The sequence below is a fragment of the Chlamydotis macqueenii genome, chromosome 2, assembly GCF_036417535.1.
Source record: "Chlamydotis macqueenii isolate bChlMac1 chromosome 2, bChlMac1.mat, whole genome shotgun sequence".
Classification (NCBI taxonomy): domain Eukaryota; kingdom Metazoa; phylum Chordata; class Aves; order Otidiformes; family Otididae; genus Chlamydotis; species Chlamydotis macqueenii.
This window is the reverse complement of record NC_141557.1, coordinates 41845800-41865814: the sequence shown is the minus strand read 5'-3', so window position 1 is coordinate 41865814 and position 20015 is coordinate 41845800. Positions and strand designations below refer to the sequence as shown.

Sequence of the window (20015 nt, the reverse complement as noted above, 5' to 3'; positions counted from 1 at the left end):
TATGTAATTAGTACAACAATTTATGTTTGTTAGGCTAATAAACGTCAAAGTAATCTTTATCTATATCAGGCACTAATATCAGATATAAGTTTGATTGTATGTGCCTTTATTTAGGCTGTAGTTAAGAATCTTTGTAAGGCTCTTTCTGTTTGTTTTTAAGCTTTGTCTAGCTCTTCGTTATTTGCATAAAGAGAAAAGGATTGTTCATCGAGACCTCACTCCAAACAATGTCATGCTGGGGGATAAAGACAAAGTTACAATTAGTAAGTAGAACTACTTTACTTGAAGAGATTTTCCCATGATGTATGTGAGTAGAATTTCTTTACTAAAACTCTCAGAACGTTTCGTATTCCCAGGCATTGGTCACCATACTTAGAAGCTAGTAAATTACTGCATTATTATACTGTTGTGTAAAATAATTGCTAATGCAGATTCTGTGATTGTTGCCACCAGGTGTCATAAGCCATGACTGTATTTTTTGCAGCTATGTATGTCAAATATGATGAAGGAGATGATTTAGCCCCCCCAAAAATTAAACTATAGTTATGCTTTAAGGATTGTTTTTGTTTAAATCAGCAAGAATATAGAGATAACTACATCAGATAACGAGTGCTAGTGAACATACAAAGTACAACAGCCATCTCTTCTATTCTAATTCTACCATGCAATTATCTAGTACCCATCAGTTGTTTCCAGTGATCAGTTGCCGTGAGGTGCTATTTGTATAAGCCTGTAGTAATGTATGTTCTTAGTGTGTACTTCTGTAATCTCTGCAGTGTGGAGGAAGGAGCCTGGGCAGGTTTCAGGGTAGCCTTTGAAAGCAGTATATGTGTGAACAGTACTCCAAAGTATGACAAAGTTTTTGCTCCTTGAGTGAATTAGTACAACCTGGTACACACAGCAAGCGTTTGCAGGCAATTCAGATACTGTAGTTTTTAAAGTTCTCAAAGAACTAATGCATGTTTTCTTACTGCTCATGACACAGAACTAAATAAACAATTTGAATATTGCAGTAGTGTTGTAAGAAGAAGACTTGATACAAAAAATCAATCTCTCTTCTTTAAAAATAACAAGGAAGTGTAGGTGTACACACACACTCAACCACAAAACGCTCAGCTAAATAGGCATATATGTTTAGCACCTGTTGTTTTATAGTAAATATTTATACCTGATGTACATACAATTTAATAATGAATGCATTTAAGTATGTGCTAAAAAAAAATCAGATTGTCAGTAATGATATAACTTTGAAAGAAGGTGATTTAATGGAGCATTTGTCCCTGAGTGATGAAAATAAATGTTCAGAGTATTGTTTTAAGGTATCATATAGTTGTATTTTAGCTCAACATACTGCCACTGAGGGGCACTCTTGTTTTGATTTAACACCTTTGTCTTACCTCTGGTTCAATCTATATATAAAAGCGTCAATGTGCTTTCAAATGTAAGCTCAAAATTGCCCTTGGAAAGCATTTTTGTTTCTGTCAAAGATTTACATGAGATGAGAAAAATTGGAATAACTTAAACTTATTTTGACCATTTCTATAGTGATTGATTTAAAACTATTGCAATATTTAAACAAACACTTACTTTGTTTAGTACTTTAATTAGTACCAGTGTGTACTGAATTTTTGGAGGGAGCTGAAGACCTGTTACCTATTACTTCTGAATTTTAATGAGCCTTGTTTTTCACAATGTTAATGAAATTAAGAATAATTTACTTTTATACAGTCTATATATGCCAAAGACTGAAGCGTTTGCCGTCTTGGTAATTATATCTCACAGTATTTGTGGGCAAGTGTACTATCCATTTGAGAATTTCAAGTGGTTCTAGAGGAAAGTAAATACAAAACACCAGAAGAAGGTGGAAGCATATGCTAAAATATTGAGAAATCTTAAATCTGCCTATGCAGTGAATTTAACCTGTCCGTTTTTATAAAAGGACAGGATCTGCTCTAACATCTACTCAGAACTATAGTTCCAGGTTTACAAGCTGCACAATCATCCTAAAGAGAGAGAGTTCAATTTTCTGGAGTTTTTCAAATCTCAAAACTGTCCAAAACTTGTCTCAATCTAACTAGAGTAATATTCCTGGGGGCTGCCCGTGAAGCCGTGTTGTGTGACTATGTAGTTAAGATATGGCCTCTGATGGTCCAAATTATTTTGTTTCATAAAAGAAGCTTGTGTGTCTTAAGCTGCTGCTCTCTTCTCTTCAATCAGTCCTTCTGAAAATAGTAACTCTTGTTAATCTTTGGCTATGAGTATCTGCAGGCTGACAATGTAACAAAGGCACCTTATTTCTCTATAACTAGTGTCCTTGAAGTATGTGGTCACCTTTAGAGAGATGCCTTAGTTTCAGACTGTCATGGTAAATTTTGATTAAAAAAAGAGAAGAAAAAAAACCAATAAAGTGAGGAATACACTGGAGCAAAGTGCTTTAATTCTGTACTGTGCATGGCTATGCAGCAGCCCCGACAAGGAACTGCTTTAAGAAAGTTCTGTGACCCACAGTTAGGTGTTTCTCAACACATGGGTGAGAACTGACCCACTCACATTCCCAATCCCTTGAAGACCTCTCGTACAGTTTCTGAGTTTACATTGGTTGAAAAGGAAAGGAGTGCATAGTGTGGGAGACATTCCCACCTTGCTGTCAACACAGAAAAAAATAAACCTGCTAAAGAACTACGCTTGCTTGTCCTGAAATCATGGAAAAATTGCTACAGACAGGTGACCCTTCTAGAACAATTCCAGGAGAATTTGGTAGGTAGGAACCTATGGTGAAAGGTGGCTGAAAACTAGAATTCATACAGGCAGAGAACTCTGCAACCAGCCTGGCACAATATAAGATTTAGCTGTGAGGGGCCTTTTCTAGAGATGGTCTCCAAATATCATCTCTATAGGTTTTACTGAAAAAAAGAATACCTGAGGTAACAGTAGGAAGAATTTCTTAATCTATATATTCATACTGTCTTTTCTTTTTCATAAATATTGAATGTGATTAAATGTTATCCTTATCCAGGTCTCTGTTTGTCATTTTGTTTTTTAAATTATGCAAGAAACAAATGAAAGTCCTAAGCCCAGGAGATGCTTCATTCTAATGTGAAGAATATATAACATCCTTTGCATTTCCTGATATGTTTTACATGTCAATTAAATCTGAATTATCCATCTTTTACAGGCTCTTTTAAGTCATGTGTTGTTGCAAATGGAAACAGACATTTACAGTTTGATACTAGCCAGGCTAGTGGTGATATAGTATCTCTGTTTCTGACTGTAGAGAACTTTAAGCCTGCTGTTGTTATATAGTCTTTGGAGCTGCCAACCCTAGTCATTTGTTCTGTTTCATCTCTGAAATTTGATTAGGAAGCGGACCATAACTACCATCTCTTCTATGTTGGTACAACATTTAATTGTAGTTGGTCAAGCTACAAATGCTATGAAAATATAAATATTAAGTCGTGCTAACCTGCAATTTCATAAAATGTCTTATTCTAAATTTTTAGAAAAGTGTTAATGAAATTGTGCATCTCTGGTCAGGTCAAATGTCTGATTCATAATTTCTGACACACACACACAAGTAGAATTAGAGTTAAATTTTAGATACAACCTGAATTAAAATTGTTTTGTATAGGGTTTTAGAGATTCATTGAACCAATATTAGCTATAAATCTCGGTTTAATCTGCCCAGACTTTTTATGTAAGACATTAAGAAGTTACAGTTTTGTGACTTTAAAATTTCTATCTGCTCTTATTGCAGCTTTTTTTTTTACTGCAGCTGTATTTTGTTTCTAGCACAGCATATTTCTGTCTAGAGCTCCAGAGCTGCATCTGTTTATAGGACAAAACAAAAGACTGTGTATCATCAGTTTTCCTCAGTGTCATCTAGTTGCAGCAAGGTTTAGATCTTCGTGGTCAAAGAGGGCCATGTGGAATCACTTCGACACCGTTCAGGTCTGGTGTAAAGGAAAATTGTGAAGGGTTCCATACACTCTTTTGGGTGGCACACTCTGTTTAGTGTTTAGTACACGTGGTACAATAGCAGCAGAAAGGATCTGTATGGAGCTGAAACCTAGGATTATATAGCAGCAGAGTAGTAGTTTTGAGACGACTCACTTGTCTGATACACTTCTAATCATAGCAGGCAGCCATGAAGTGTCAGAATGTCGAAGTGAATGAGACTTGAGAAGTTCAAATCGTTGCTGGATGCTGGAAGAAAGCTACGTGTTAATTTTGTAATTCAGAATACCTGCTTGTTGAGTGCACTTTTAAAAAGACCTATTCCCTCCTGATTACGTGCCATGCCCAGAGAAGTAGCAGCTATGAGGTAAAGTGGATATAACTAGCGTCTGTTGTGTGCCAGTCACTGCTTCTCAGAGTCACTTGGATCAGTGCTATTTTTTTTTTTTTTTTTTTTTCAGATTATATGGCTCAGTTAACTAGTCTTCATTATCAGAATTGCTGCCCTTCATACCAAGATTCAAGGAAATGCTTGTAGTACTTATTCTTCAAAGCTTCCATAATAGGCTGAGTGGAATTTTCCACTTGTTTATGTTCACACTGTAAATCAAACATTCGGGACACTAATAGTGGATTAATAGCACAATTGCATCTCTTTCCACAAATCTCAGTTCTGGCTGTGGATCAATGCTAAAGTTCTTAGTGCGGAAGTTAAAAGCTTTACAGAACTGACAGATAGTAGACTGAGTTTATGAAGCATTGATATTAGCACGCAGGAAGGAGAATGATAGAATAGCCAGAAAGGTGTACTTGGGAATGATGAGAAATTAATTCTGTTCCCATTCTATTGATGGCGAAGAGTAGAATAAGTATGTACCACTGTTGATTAAATTGCAGATTTTCTTGATTTCAGGATATGCTTTTATGGAAAATAAAATTAAAGTTCTATTTTTATCTTCCAGATCTCTCTAACTCAGTAAGTTGCTGGTAAACTTTCTTGATTACAGTTGCAAACTTACTGAAGGAGAAGCAAAGTGATTTTTATCTCAGTCTGAGCCTTTCAGGGTAGAAGAAACTGTTCACTGGGGACATAGTTAAAATATGACCTGAGTAGATCTGAAGTTCATATGTGTGATGAACTTGATAACTCCATTAATCATCCTTTTTTGCTTTGCTTTTGGTCTTTCTGTGCGTATTTGATTTTAGGAAAAATTAATGGCAATTTCACGTAGGGTTCAAATATGAATTAAGGCAACAAATACGCAAATATGAGATCGGTGTTGTTAAGATGTAGGATCTGGAAATTTTTACTCTTGTTTTTGCTGTAGAAAATCAATCTACTAGTTGAAATTTGGGGATATAAAATGGCAAATGAAAAACCAGATTCTGTCAATAAAGAGAGGAAAAAAACATAGCAAGTGCCTAAGAATGTTCATTTAAAGAGACTGCTAAGATTTAAAAGGCATTTGTAAGTCAGCTATTATGAAACTTGAAGAGATCATTTTGTAGGATGTTAAGATACTAGTCAAGTCAGCCTACTCGTTTTTTTGTAGCTCTCTACTGCCTTCATGCCCTCTTCCCCAGCATGTTAATGTTTTCTGAAACAATCTTACTTAGCACTTACCCTGCTACCGTAATCAGGATGTAAACAAGTGAAAGCAAGTGAAGAAGGATGTTTCAAAATCTAGAGGATTATGACTGCATAATTTTGTGTTAATTTTTCTTCCAATTTGAGAACTGTCTTGCATTGTTTTTTGACTATTTTTTAATAAAATAATGTTTCATTTTCTTGATTCCTGATATACAGAGGAAAAAAACCCTTAAGGCTTAATGTTTACAATCGCAGTACAAAATCTAGTCAAATATAATAATACTCTGGAGAGATATGACTATTGGTAATGCACTGCTGGTGAAATTACATGTCTAGTCATGGTTTATAAAGATCCATCTAATGGGGAAAGTTTGTTAGGTTTTTTTTTTGTCTTAGTACAGACTTGAAAATAATCTTCATCTTCAGTGAAGGATGCCAAGCTTCCAACCATTGGAGAAATTAGTGGTGAAGAAATTACATCAGTCGAGGCTGCACAGTAGACAAAGCACCAAAAACTATTACCATGGAAATTTTATTTTATAAAACTTGTTTGCTAGATTGATCTACCTACCATTCCCCTCAGTTTACAGACTGTCATGTATTAGAATGGTACAATAGATTGTAGTGGTGATATGCATGTAATTCACATGAATCTGGAAAGTTTAAAGTAGTTTTTAAAACCGGAAAAAGCATAATTTTTCGAAAATGACTTATGCAGCTGAACAAAAAGCAAAATGCTGGTGGATGACACATTTCCATGAGGAACTTTAATAACACCAGTGGAAAGATCCATCTATGAGACAAAAGAAAAAAAAGAAAAAAAAAAAAAGTTGTCTGTTGCTGCAAAATAATGGTTGTTTTCACCTGCACACGTCTTCAGCTGCACTACAAAAGAACCATTGTTTGTTTTATTTTTGGTCCAAAAACGGTGATTTGTACTTTTCAGGAAGGTGGGACAATCTAACAGTCAAAATGAGGGAGTTGTTATTTTGAGGGGATGAGTGAGTTACCTCTCTAATGTAAAATTTATTCCTGCATTGCAAGACTACAAAGGGCAACAGGAATCCTCTGAAGTGGTAGACAATTCAATGATTTCAGGACTGCAGTGCCAGGTCTGGGGCTAAATTAAAGCTGCATGAAACTAGCCTAGAAAGAAGTTGAGCTAAATATATCAAGGCACAAGTGCCAGATAAGCTGTTTTCCAGAGAGAAAACAGAGAGAGTGCAGAAGAAGGGCAGGACTGGTCTTTTTTTTCTGGCAGAGGGTTACTGGCTCATCTTTCTCGTAGAATCTTGCCCTCAGTCCCTAAGATGGGTTTTTAATTGCCCCTTTGGGTGGACTGATGCACCATGCATGTCTGTATCCTGATATTGGCAGTAGCTGAGTAGCTTGCCTGCCCTGTCCCTGCCTTCTGTTTTGTGCTACCTCTCTGCCTGTGCTCTTACCAGCCTTTGTTTTGGTTCACCTAATTTACTGGTTTACAAAGCTTTCACTGGCCTTCTCAGTATGGTTTTCTAAGGGCTTTTCTTTTCCATTTTTCTCTGGCCGCCTTTATTCTACTGATGTTTATCATGATATTGTCAGTGTTAATACAGTTCCTTCCAGAAAGTACTCACAACACTTCGGTTAATTGGTAGGTTGCTTTTTTGTGTAAGTGAGAATGGAAGCTGTAGGAAAATATTTGGAAGCTGTAAGTTGTGTATTTCATTCTAAAATTGGTGAGATTTATGATCGGATGCATCTGTGTTCACATGGATATGTGTGAATTGGTTAGGTCTGGCTTCTGAGGAGGGGTCTGTTCCTGTACTTAAGACTTAGGTCTTAATGCTTGGTGTACCAATGTGTGAATTAACTGTAGTAAATCAAGATGGTTCAGGAAGAATACTTTCTTGAAATTCAAAATCCTACTTACTAAATAGTGACCAATAAGATTAAGAATCACTAGATCAGATCAAAGATCTATGGAGGTCTCTCTGTGCTAAAAGCTGACACTTGGGTAAAGTTCATAAGAAGCTGAACAAGTATTGAGTTATCATGCTCTCACAATTCTGTTCCAGCTCCTAAAAGACATACCTCTATGGTGTGAAGCTGTTTCAGGAAATTGCCAAATATGAATTGTTGCAATGGGTCCTCATTAATCAAGGCTCAGTTCACAGCTGAAACAGTGAATACCAGTTAATAGGAGTCATCTTTATATTTGGTCATATCTTCATTTAATGGTGTGGGAGGCAAGCCTCTCACAGTTCATGGTTCCATTTGTTTGGTAGCTATTGTAGCAACTTTTGGCATCAACACCAGATAAAGAATCCTGGAGTATTAAAAGTTGTAGACCAATTTATAAGCTGCAGACAGATGCCTAAATAAATAAAAAGAAGCAATTTCACTAGTTTGATGCAGTTCAACATTAAGCAGTTCCTTTTCATTAAATTCTGTATTATGGGCTTGAAAAAGCTAAGAAAAAGCATTTATGTTTAATGTCAAGCTCATTGTCCTGTGCTTTACATTCCTTAGCTTAGGCAGCAACTGTTGTATTTAGGAATTTCTTGCTGGTGTCAAGACAGCTTAGCAGCATTTGGAAAAGGTTATTGCCTGTGAAATGGGTTTTTTTTCTTTCCATTTATGAGGACCTGAGCTTAAAAGGAATATATTTACTCCATCTGGCTGATTTTTTTCCCTTGCTTTTTTTTTTTTCCAGGTAATCACTAATGTTGTATTAAAATAGACTACTTCTTCCATAACAGACATGTCCACCTAAATCCTTCATTTCCTAAATCTTTCAAGCACCAGGAACTGAATTTATTGATTAATGTAATGTCTTAATATTCTTTCTTCATAGAATATTATGTGAAGAATTGCAAAGGAGGGAATTCCTTAAATTAGTTGGGATGAATAATTCTGAAGTATCAACATTGCAAAACCCTCTGGTCCTTTTGGGATTAACATTCCCTGGAGCAAACTACCTGAGGATTATCTTAACTTGAGGACAAAATGGAGGCTTCTCAGTGATCCTGTTAATTTAACATTCTTTCTACTTGTATTTTCCAAGCTCTGCAGAACTAGTCCTTCTTTGACCATTTTGTTCAGAGAAAAATGGTCTCTCGCCTGGGTATCTAGATTTGGCTTTCTTATCAAAGGCTCTTTCCAAATAAGAGATCTGCTCCTTTTCAGGCCCTTGAGATTTGCGCTGAGCAAGTGAGCAAGAACAACAGAAACTGATTTTTCATACCTGTGTTTCTTCTGATCTGCAGCTTTTTTTTTGATGAGTAGAAACATACTGAACTAAAATGTTTATGAACTTTCTCACTGTAAAAACAATTGGAATAGGAATGCTATGGGCTCTGTCCAAGCAGAACAGGAGCCTTAAAATATTTTAAACAATACTATTATTTACCACACAAATCTTCCCAATTCTGAAGTAGCATTACAATACAAAGTTTATTAACAGACTTTAACAAGTACAATGCTTTTCTCTTGCTCTCTGTGCTTGAATGTAATAAAGTGCAATGTGTCTTAGCCGCATTGTTGCATTGAGGCAGCGGTACAGTATTGAATTGAAAAAAATAAGCTTGAAATGTTTGCATGGAACTTAGATTAAAAATATTGTCTCTAAGGACTGTGTGTGACAATTTCGTTAAAAACTACTTGGTAATTAGACAAAAGGCACTTATATTAAGATAATTGCATGATCATCTAAATCTACAGATTTTGTCACAAGGTAAGGCTAAGATTCACCGTTATTTCTTACCAATTGCAATCTTTGAACATGAACTATTCAGATATTAGACCCCTCTGTACTCCTTTGAAATTAAATTTTTGAGAACGTCCACCCTCCCCAGCTATCATAATTTGAAGGAAAGTGAAACAATTACTACCTTCATTATGTTATTTTTTTCCATTAATATGGGCAATAGTTCACTGCTTATTAGATACTTACTATTATCATGCAGTTGATTGGAAGATAGAACCATAGAATGGTTTGGGTTGGAAGAGACCGTTAAAGGTCATCTAGTCCAACTCCCCTGCAAAGAACAGGGACATCTTCAACTATATTAATAGAAACCTGAAACTGGTCATGTAGTTTGGATTGAAAGCATCAGAGGTGTGTTTATAATATTTTTAAAGCTAGTAGGCCTGATTCAAACCTAAGTTGTTGATTAATGTGGGGATAGGAAGATAGTATGGTCCAGTACTGCAAAATTTAAAAGATTAAAAAAAACCCAAACCTCCCTTCCACCCTGCCCTAGATTTTCAGCCGTTGTGAACCAGCACTGATTGTCATGCAGAGAGAGTGGTTATTGACATGTGAATCTTTTTTTTTTCTTTTTCTTTATTGTAGCTGACTTTGGGCTTGCAAAGCAAAAGCAAGAAAACAGCAAACTTGCATCAATAGTGGGAACCATTCTGTACTCATGGTAAGCGCTCCTGCATACAACATTCAGTCCAGTGACTTCCATCTTCATGGTTCCTTTTTTTAGAGCAGACAGACAACTCACAATGGAGTAAGGAATGAGGTGCAAGTCACTCCCCCGCAGCTACTCTGCAGTAGTTGATTGCCTGCCTATTTTACTGTTGCCTGTTCTTGAACATAACGGTTACTGTGGGTTAAACTGATGCAAAAATGGAGTAACTGCAGTTGTGTAGTAACTTATTCATCTACCTATATCCTTATAGATAAAGAAATGTGTTTTCAAGCTATAAAAATATATGTAAAAACAATATACGGTAATTTTAATGACTTCTAATGTAGCTGTGGCTTCAATGTTCACTTACATTGTACATGTGGACAGCTTACCTCCTGAAAAATATTTGAAATTGGATTTGTTCTGGATCAGTAAGCATTTGGTTTTAATAATTGAAGTGAAAAAACACTTTCTGAAGTTTGAAATTTTCAAAGGTGGAAAAACGTGACATGCATTGTTTGCAATTTAAGCTTTGTAAATGCATAAATGACTATTCTAAAATTTTGCCTTAGACATATATTATTCAGGCTGCTGAGTGAGTTGCAATTTCCTTTGGCATCCCTTTTGTTGGCATACCAAAGCGGGGAACCATGTTGCATTAAACTGCCGTACCAATATAGCTACCTAAGTTCCTAGATTAATACTGGCTTGGTTTTTATTTTATTTTTTTTTTTTTTCAAGAGCATGGAATAGAAAGCATTTCCTATCCAAAAGGTTCCCCTCAATATGTAAATAGTGTATGTAACAGAGAGTATTATATGCATGTCAGATTGTCTTGAACAAAAGTAATTGTGGTTGGACAGAGCATTGATTTTTGTGTTGCAAGATGTATAAGTAACAATCATGCCTGTTGATTGGGGTTACTGCATTGCGAGCAAAAGTGAGCAAATGTAATCTGGGTAAAAAAATCTAAATTGTAGAAAGCAGAAGTTCAGTATTCAACTAATAGCAGTTAATGTGTCCTGAGCCTGCCATGTAAGCTGATTGAAAGTCTAACATCAGAAATCAATTAAGGAACTGTGAATCTGTTCCACAGTTCTGGATCTCTCTCTTAGTTTGCAAAATTATTGGTTAAGCTTTGGCTACCCTAACTACTGCTTTATTAAGGAAATGTGTTTACAGTATGCTCAGCTGAAGCCTTGCAGATCCAAATATTCCTCATTCCTTCATGGGCTTGTTCCAGCTTCTTTGCAACACCTTTTTACATACAGCTGCTCTTCCCTTTTTTCAGAGTCACTCTGTTGCTTCTACTCTGTGTCCAGCTTTCTAAGGTCAGAAGTTGGTTTTCTTCTTTTAGGGACTTTCTACTACTGAAAGAACTTTATATCCTAAGTAAAACTGGAAGTAGTTTCATTCTAAATGTCTTCTAAGACCACTGCGCTGGCTGGGGCACTGCCAGTGTCTTTCTCGGAAGTTTACAGGCTCTTTTGATGTCAGTCTCCTGCAATCTTCTTTTCTGCTCTTGTGACCATATATGATGGCCATATACCTGCCAGAATGTTTGGCCTGCATGCTTGTAATAAGTAATTAAAGGTTCCAAGTTATGGAGGGAGAGACTGATGGCTCTTCTGAAGTAAGAGGAAGAGTCAAGAACTCAGGCATCTGACAGTTGAATATAATTCATGTTGCCACTTTAGAAATTGTTACTTGTGATTTCCGAGTGCCAGTATGATAATGACTGACGCTTAATGCCTAAAAATCTCTAAATCGTAAAATGGCTTCAAGAGTGACTCCTTGTAACGTGTTAAATATTCAAGTCCAACACCTTGAAGACTAATGCATGCGTTGCTGCTTAGTGAGCAAAAGTAAGGTGATTGCAAGGCTGCCTTAATTGGTTCCCCAAATACTCTCGAAATAATTACTTTGTTTTGTTCAGTTAGGGCAGAGAAGCTGTTGATGGGAATTTATTGTGCTGTTTTAAACAACAGTTATGGGTAAAGTGTCTGCAAGTTGGATCAGTCTTTAGAAATGTCAGATTCCAAACCATGCCCCTGTGGCTCTCAGTGTCACTGAATTGTAATTTTCTTATGCTATCTACATTAACTTATTTTCTTTTTCCTATTAGATTTTGTTGCTGATGTCTTTGGGTCTTTTCACATTTTACAGGAGATTTTTATTTGAGTAGGGTTCTGTAGTTTTAAATACACTATTTTTTAAAAAAATATTTGCTTATACCACAGATATTATTAGTCTTATACCCTGTCTTTCTACATGGAAGCTCACATTAGAGCTAGGACTTTGGCCATTCTTTTTCTACCTCTTTGTGCAGTTATTTGGATGTAGACACGAGCATAAAATATCACTTATATGTTGCAGTCTGTCAGTAAAGAGTCTTTTGGGACATTACTTGCCAGTTCTACTCCACAGGCAAAATCATGGAAGCAGTGATCCTTGCCTGTCTGCAGTCGGGGAAGAAAACAAGGATACAGTACTAATGTCTTTATATTTAAAATGTATGCTTGAGTAATATTTAAAATGACAGGCTAAGGCATTAAAGTCTTTTCAATGTCATCATAATTTAAGAATGTTAAAAATACTTTGCAAACAGCTGAAAGCACTTGATGCCACCTTCAAGGTATTTGGCTAGTACTGTTTGTGACAGTGGGATTTTTTTATATGGAAACCTGTGCATAAGGAATGAAGTGAACTAACTGAGTATTTTAATGCAAGTCATGAAGCAGAAGTCAGAGCCTATAGACTTAATCCGTGCTTGATCTAGATTTTTTTTTGTGTGGTTTTTTTTTGTTTGTTTTGGGTTTTTTTGGTATGATTTAAGTGGATGTGAAGGGCTATAAAATAATCTAAATATTAGGAATACAGATATATCAAGTGCAGCATTATTAGTTCTTGCTCAAAAAAAAAAAAAAAGGAAAGGAGGAAGAGAAAGAGGTGTGAAACAGCATTGTCATTTTGGAGCGGCAGTAATTGCTTTCTTCTGAATTGACAGGGTAATAGTTCTGGGTAGTTTGAGATGCAGCCCACTCTGCTTGGAGCAGACAATATAGTACAGAAACAAAATAATAAATGTCAAAAATAGTGTCTGATATTATTGTTTAGATTTGACTGTTCAGCATTGTGCGGAGTGACTCAGATAAAAACATATCACCATATGTACCAAACATGTTTGTATTTGGGGTTTACTAAATCAATTTGCTAATGCAATTTTTTCAAAACTGTGTCATCATAAAATAGCAGTAGACACTGTTTGATGTTTAGAAAGGGGCTTATATAATTATGCTTTGTAATTGTGATGGTTTTAAATTGTGCTTCATACCAGGTTTATTCTACTGTCATACTAATTAAATTCCTTTTAATTGTTTGTGTCCTTGAATTAAAAAATCCAGCAATGTGTTATGTTTAGAATACGAAATGTATTAAATGGATGTGTTTATACTTAGTACATTAAAAATTGAGGAAAAGACTGCTTTGGGGAATTGATAATGAATTCTGAAGTCTTTTTCCAGCTCATAAGTCACCAGAAACAATCTGCTCCAAGTTAGTGGTGACAGAATCTTTATTATCCTGCTGTCTCAAAGGCCATCCCAGAAGAAACATAGCAAATTGTACATGGTTATAGAGAGTGATCTTTCCTTTCGTGTGTACCTGCCATTTCTTTGTTTCACAAACAGGATTGGGATGTATCAACAACAGATCGAGAGATGTAACTAAAAGTTAGCTGAGTCATGGTTGTGATAACTGCTTTTGTAATTGTATATGTATACCAAAATTTTAGAAAAACTCTGGCAAATGAAGTAAATTTTGAGATTGGGATGGAATGGCAAATACCAATATAATTTCTTGAGAACTTGTCTGATCCTGAAAAGCTGTTGGGAACTGTGAGGAAGAGCAGACCCCTCAGGTATCATTAAGAAGAGGCTGAGAGTGTTCCACGTTAGTTGATGAACTAACTTGATCTTTCTGAAACGTAATTGTCCTAAAATGTTGGGAAACTGATACACGGAACAATCTTATGTAAGATTTGGCCTTCTGTGCTAAATTTGAAGTGCTTTCTCTTTGTGGTGTTTCAAGGAAACTAATTTTTATGGTAATTAGAGGTACTGTTTTACTTGGGTCTCTCATCTCCTTTGCTGTGGAGGAGAAATATTGATTGACCTTAATTTCTGTTTATGGACTACACAGTCTACATACTGTGTTATGCTACCCAAATTTATTTTCTAGTAGTGGTCACTACTTCTATTTATAGCCATATCTTGTGAGAGCACTCCATAAATTGATATTGTGTGTGTGCAGTAGCTGTTTTTTCTCATTGCTTATTCTGGTGACATGATAATATTTCACTTATTTAAAGCATTTTTGTATTAGGAAGGATTATTTAAAATAAGGAAGTATGTTGTACTTTCGTACATACTTAATGATGTATTAAGCCTGCTTTATGATGCTATATGATCAAACTGAGTACCAGTTTTTCCAGCAGTTTTTTCTTCCTCCAAAAATAACCTCTGAACCATTTCACCCATTTCAACCAAATTTGAGAGTTTAGATTCTTTCAATGTTTGTGAAAATTCGGTGATGGATAATGAGTAGAGGCACAGTTTTTGGTGAGTAAAGTCTTTAAGTTCAGCTGAAATGTTACCTTTCAAATAAGCTGCAGTTGATGCTATCCTGTGATGGTAGTTTGGTATGTTTAGATAACCAAGAGAAGAGGAAACTGAGGGTACTGTGAGGTGAGGGAGAATAGAGCACTAGTGAAAAACTGATCTTGCACTTGGCTCCTGAAGAGGATTTGCTGATTTGATTAGAAAGGTAACAGAAGTTAAATAACCCGTTCGGTGTATTAATACAGTATTTTTATCAGAGAATCTTCTTAAAGTAGATTAATACAAGCGTTCACTCTAAGAATGAAAAACAGCAATGGAATGTAATTGTGATAGTGTGGCTGTAGTTGAGGCATAGGTTTATAATAACACATCAGCAAAAAGTCCAGTGCAGTTGGTGGTGGAATCCACAGGGACAGTATGGCTGAGGACAGGCAGATAATAGTGTCTCTGTATGCCAGAGGGCAGCCCTGCATAGAACGTTATGTTTCATTGTGGACATACCATTACTAAAATGATAAGCTGGATGAACTTCAAGGAAGAACATTATAAGTAGTTGATGGAGATTGACTTATAAAAAGAAGACCAAATAATTTAATTTTTTATAATTTTTGTTAAGTAACAAGTTTGGCTGAATAACAGCTGTCACCTCACATTTGAAATGTACTTAGTACCGCGTCCAGTGTTACATAGCATTATACATGGGAGTAAAACTGGAAAGAATGGGAAACAAAGTAAGAAAGCATGAAGATATTTGTATTTATCTCTGGAAAGATGTTTCAATGGAAATTATAGAAGTCCCCACCATAAGACATAACTTAATATTAGACGGGAGAGAATGCAAAAAAATCTAGGTCTAAAAGAAAACAGGCCACTTCAGAAGTGCCATGGACTAGTTCATACAGATGGGTTTTTTCCTGTCCTAGGAAGAGAGTTGTTTTACTCACAAAGGCTTAGAAGTAGCTTAAAGTCATAGCATATAATACTTTTGGTATATATAATTAAAATACTTTTAGTGGATTCTTTCTGTTTTTTTTTTTTTGTTGTTGTTTTTGTTTTGTTTTTGTTTTTTTTCCCCCATTCTCTTCTATCTTAGGTGTCAGCTGTATTGATATCTTGGCAGATTGTTACTATTTCTAAATCTTTACTATTTCTTGTTCTACTTTACTTTGCTGCTCAGTATATGGTGTGCTGTTTCAATTTCTAGTGCCATTATATGTCATCTTGCTATCTTTGATGTTTCCTTAATAGTGTGTTTGCTGGTTTACTATGTCTTTGGTGGTCAGTTAAAGCTATTTCATGTTTTCACTTGGGTCTTGGTCTTTAGTTTCTGGTGTGACTTCTGTTCAGTTGCTCACTTTTTTGTACTAGCCAGATTTCAAAGCTCTGTCAAGGATTGTTCAAACTGCCTTAGTCTTTGCATTCCTTAGGGGTTGGTATTGGGCCCGGCCCTGTTCAACATCTTTGTCAGTGACATGGACAGTGGGATAGAGTGCTCCCTCAGCAAGTTTGGTGATGACACCAAGCTGTGTGGTGTGGTCGACACACTGGAGGGGAGGGATGCCATCTAGAGGGATCTTGACAGGCTGGAGATGTGGGTCTATGCAAACCTTATGAAGTTCAACTAGGCCAAATGCAAGGTCTTGCACCTGGGTCATGGCAATCCCATGCACAAATACAGGGCTGGATAGAGACCAGCCCTGAGGAGAAGGACTTGGGAGTGCTGATGGATGAGAAGCTCAAAATGATCCAGCAATGTGTGCTTGCAGCCCAGAAAGCCAACCCCATCCTGGGCTGCGTCAAAAGAATTGTGGCCAGCAGGTCGAGGGAAGTGATTCTCTCCCACTACTCTGCCCTGGTGAGACCCCACTTGGAGTACTGCATCCAGCTCTGGAGCTCCCAACATGGACCTGTTGGAGAGGGTTCAGAGAAAGGCCACAAAGATGATTAGAGGGCTGGAACACCTCTACTATGAGGACAGGCTGAGAGAAGTCCCCAGCTTGGAGAAGAGAAGGCTCCAGGGAGACCTTATAGTGGCCTTTCAGTACCTAAAGGGGGCCTGCAGGAAAGACTGGGAGAAACTCTTCAGTAGGGCCTGTTGTGATAGGATGAGGGGTAATGGTTTTAAAGTAAAGGATTCAGACTGGATATAAGGAAAAAAAATTTTACAATGAGGGTGATGGAACACTGACATAGGTTGCCCAGAGAGGTGGTAGATGCCCCATCCCTGGAAACATTCAAGGCCAGGTTGGACAGGGCTCTGAGCAACCTGTTCTAGGTGGAGATGTCCCTGCTCTTTGCAGGGAGATTGGACTAGATGACCTTTAAAGGTCCCTTCAAACACAAACTATTCTATGATTCTATGATTTCCTTGGTTTCTTCCATCTCTTTTATACTGTTTCTTGGGGTATTGCCACAGCTGAGTTTCCACACAGAACGATGAGTTTTATTGTTACAATAACTTTAATGGTAGAATAAGAGAAAGCACTTGCCACTGTAACATAATGGAGTTCTTGGACTCTGTGGAGATGTTATTAGAATAAGCACCAGGCCATGTCTCATTAGAGAAATGTTAATACTAGATTTTTAAGGGTCTGCTCTCCTCTTTTCACCCTTTCCTATTTTGTGCAGTAGTAGATTCACTACTTCAAGGAATGTCAGGCCAGCTGTGGCTTAAGAATTACTGGAGGCAGCATGAGGTATGCTAGGCATCTGACTAAAAGAACAGCCACATCAAGAATTGGCTAACAAGTGGGAGGCTGAATGTCTGTAATACTCTTCTAGCGTAATTGAACGAAAGAAAATAATTAGAATCAGAAATAGGGTAGACATCTGGTTAAGAAATGCTATAAAGCGGCATTGATGCCTTCTAAATGAACAAGAGGTTCATGTTTGAGTCGTCTGCAAGCAGAGCAGCCAGTAGTCTTTTCTTCCATTTCCTCTCTTATCATAAGTTTGTTTTATCATATTTTCTGCTTGAGATGCATCCCTAGTCTTATCAGGGTCTTATTTAAAATGACTTAGCCCCAGCTGGCAGCTAAGCACCACACGGCTGCTCACTCACCTCCCTACTCTGTAGGGGGGAGGTGGGAGAAAAAAATATAACAAAAAGCTTGCAAGTTGAGATAAGGACAGGGAGAGATCATTCAGCAGTTACCATCATGGGCAAAACAGACTTGACTTGGGGAAGATTAACTTAATTTTATTAACAATCAAACCAGAGCAGGATAATGAGAAATAAAACCAAATCTTAAAAACACCTCCCTCCACCCCTCCTTTCTTCCCAGGCTTAACTGTACTCCTGAATTTTTTGCCTCACAGCTGATTCCAGCTGTAGACAAGTAGTCTGTGTATTTTTATAGAGATCAAGGTGCCCAGTTATTACATTGGGAGATGCGGGAGCGTGTTGTAAATGTAATTTGTTGGTAGATTTTGTTGATTACTATTTACAAATTAATTTGTACAGTATTTTCATCTACTTCCTATCTCATGAAGAGTCAATAAAGGCTTTGATTTATTCCTAAAAGGAATTTTAGAGATAATTTAGAGAAGAAACCTGTGGAATTAAATGTTTTTCTCCTCACAGGATTGTGTGACAGTTCAGTTTAGGTCACTGGCCTGTTTCTCAAGGGTGACCATTACTGTGGTTAGGGAGTGAGCTGAATAGAATGAGGTGGTATCTCAAACCTCCTCCTCTCTTTTAAATTTTTGCCCAGTTTTCCAGAAGTCTTCACAATAAAATTCTTCTACTTGTCAGCAGCTTTTTATATAGGCTTTGTGCTTAGAAGGAGGAACTGAGAAGACATGAAGCGCTTTATGCATTTTCTTGGTTTAGTTAAAAAAAAAAAAAAGTTTTAGTTGAGCATTATGAACTAAGAGTAAAACTGAAAGTTGTGTTTCAGTGGAAGCTGCTTTTATATTTATAAAGCTGGCCTCGTGGCAGTTTTATGTAGTATTTCTTCCCAAGAAAAAGTCTCCTAAATTTCTTCCAGTACCAGGGTTTTTTTTTAGGGCTCTGATATAAACAGTGTCAATGAAATGATGCAAGGGAAAAAAAAAAACAACCTTGAAGTGGCCATACTACTCCTGGGCCAACACAAGCATTTGTGTGAACATATAGTGATGATGCAGATTAGAGAACTGACCTGTCTGAAAAATAATCCAGGTTATTTTTCAGGTGTGTCGGGTCTTTGGTCTGACACATAATACAGCTGTAGAGGTACTTGTGCTGGCACAACAGAGCAGACAGTGGTGGTAAAGAGTGACTCGGAGCAGCAGGCACGAAACACCAGTATTTGTTTCATGGCTTACAGTATTTTTCACATATACAGCATAAACACCTTACTGCATGTGAGGCTGTTTTGGCTTTCAGAGTAACATGTGCTGTAAGTTTTGCTGGGGGAAAAAAGTCAGTATGAGTGACTCTGCACTTAAGGATTAGGAAGAGAACCTTGTGCCCTGAACATGCTTCTGCCTTGGATATTTAATGATTTAGCTATGAAAAAGATGTTTGTTTGTTTGTTTTTGTTTAACAAAGCAATAGGAGTAAAGAACAATAGAGTAAACTTTAAAAAAAATGTAATTTAATTTGTATTAATATGTGACATGGATGAATTAGAAGTTAATTGCTGGCAGTTATTCATTTGTTCTGGAACACTGTTTTGTTACACTGCTAGAGACCATAAATTATTTTTCAAAGTTAATATATTTGGCATCTCTAAGCAATAATGTATAATATTAGCACACTTAACAGCTTAGAAGTTTGTAAATTTAAAGAAATACAAGTCAATTAACAGAATGTCCATATCTTTATTTCTTTAATTTCAAAACTGTAATCTAAAAAACCCCCAAAAGTGGAGTACAAAACATTTGCTTCTATGTTAGACAGAGAGACACTGTCTATGTGCTGGAAGAAAGCAGTAGCTTAGTGATTTCTCTAAATTGTTGATCAACAGCAGCGTAGCTGAGGGCTACACTGGTTTACTACTGGGATCTTGTTTTTAGACGTTTCTCAGTGCTCATTAACATTTCAGACTGAGACAGACCACACAACTTTACTACTATTTGCAGTGAAAAGTATCCTTCCACATCAAACCAGGCCTTTTTTTGGGGGGAAGAAGTTAGTAAAAACATGAAGGGAAGTGTTATCATATGGTCTGCTGTATCCAATAGTTATTAGTGGCCTGTCACTGGCTTCAGATTGGTTTTGCCTCTCTACAGGTTAAGTTATATGAATGTAGAGGAACTTCCTGGGCAGAGACAGGCAGTGCTTGAACTAGAAAATTAAACTGTTAAGATTACACTGATGAGAGAGCAATTATACACATGAAAGTTACCTCTCTCAGCTGTTTTCACCATTTTAAAATTACCTTCCCCATCTCGTGGCAAGAGGATTTATCACACTCTAAAATTGCAAACTGAAGGTAGTAAATTTCTTCCCTACACCCATACTTT

The 20015-nt window shown here is 36.7% G+C and overlaps 1 protein-coding gene across 1 annotated transcript in view; it reads left to right on the top strand.

Annotated features, from left to right (window-relative positions):
- The window catches only part of NEK10 (NIMA related kinase 10), an 88227-nt gene that overhangs the window by 22092 nt on the left and 46120 nt on the right, over positions 1 to 20015 (top strand). Inside the window, exons 21-22 of the mRNA XM_086741576.1 lie at positions 161 to 263; positions 9882 to 9957. Of these exons, the coding sequence (XP_086597702.1) occupies positions 161 to 263; positions 9882 to 9957 (179 nt within the window). The remainder of the gene's footprint in view (positions 1 to 160; positions 264 to 9881; positions 9958 to 20015) is intronic.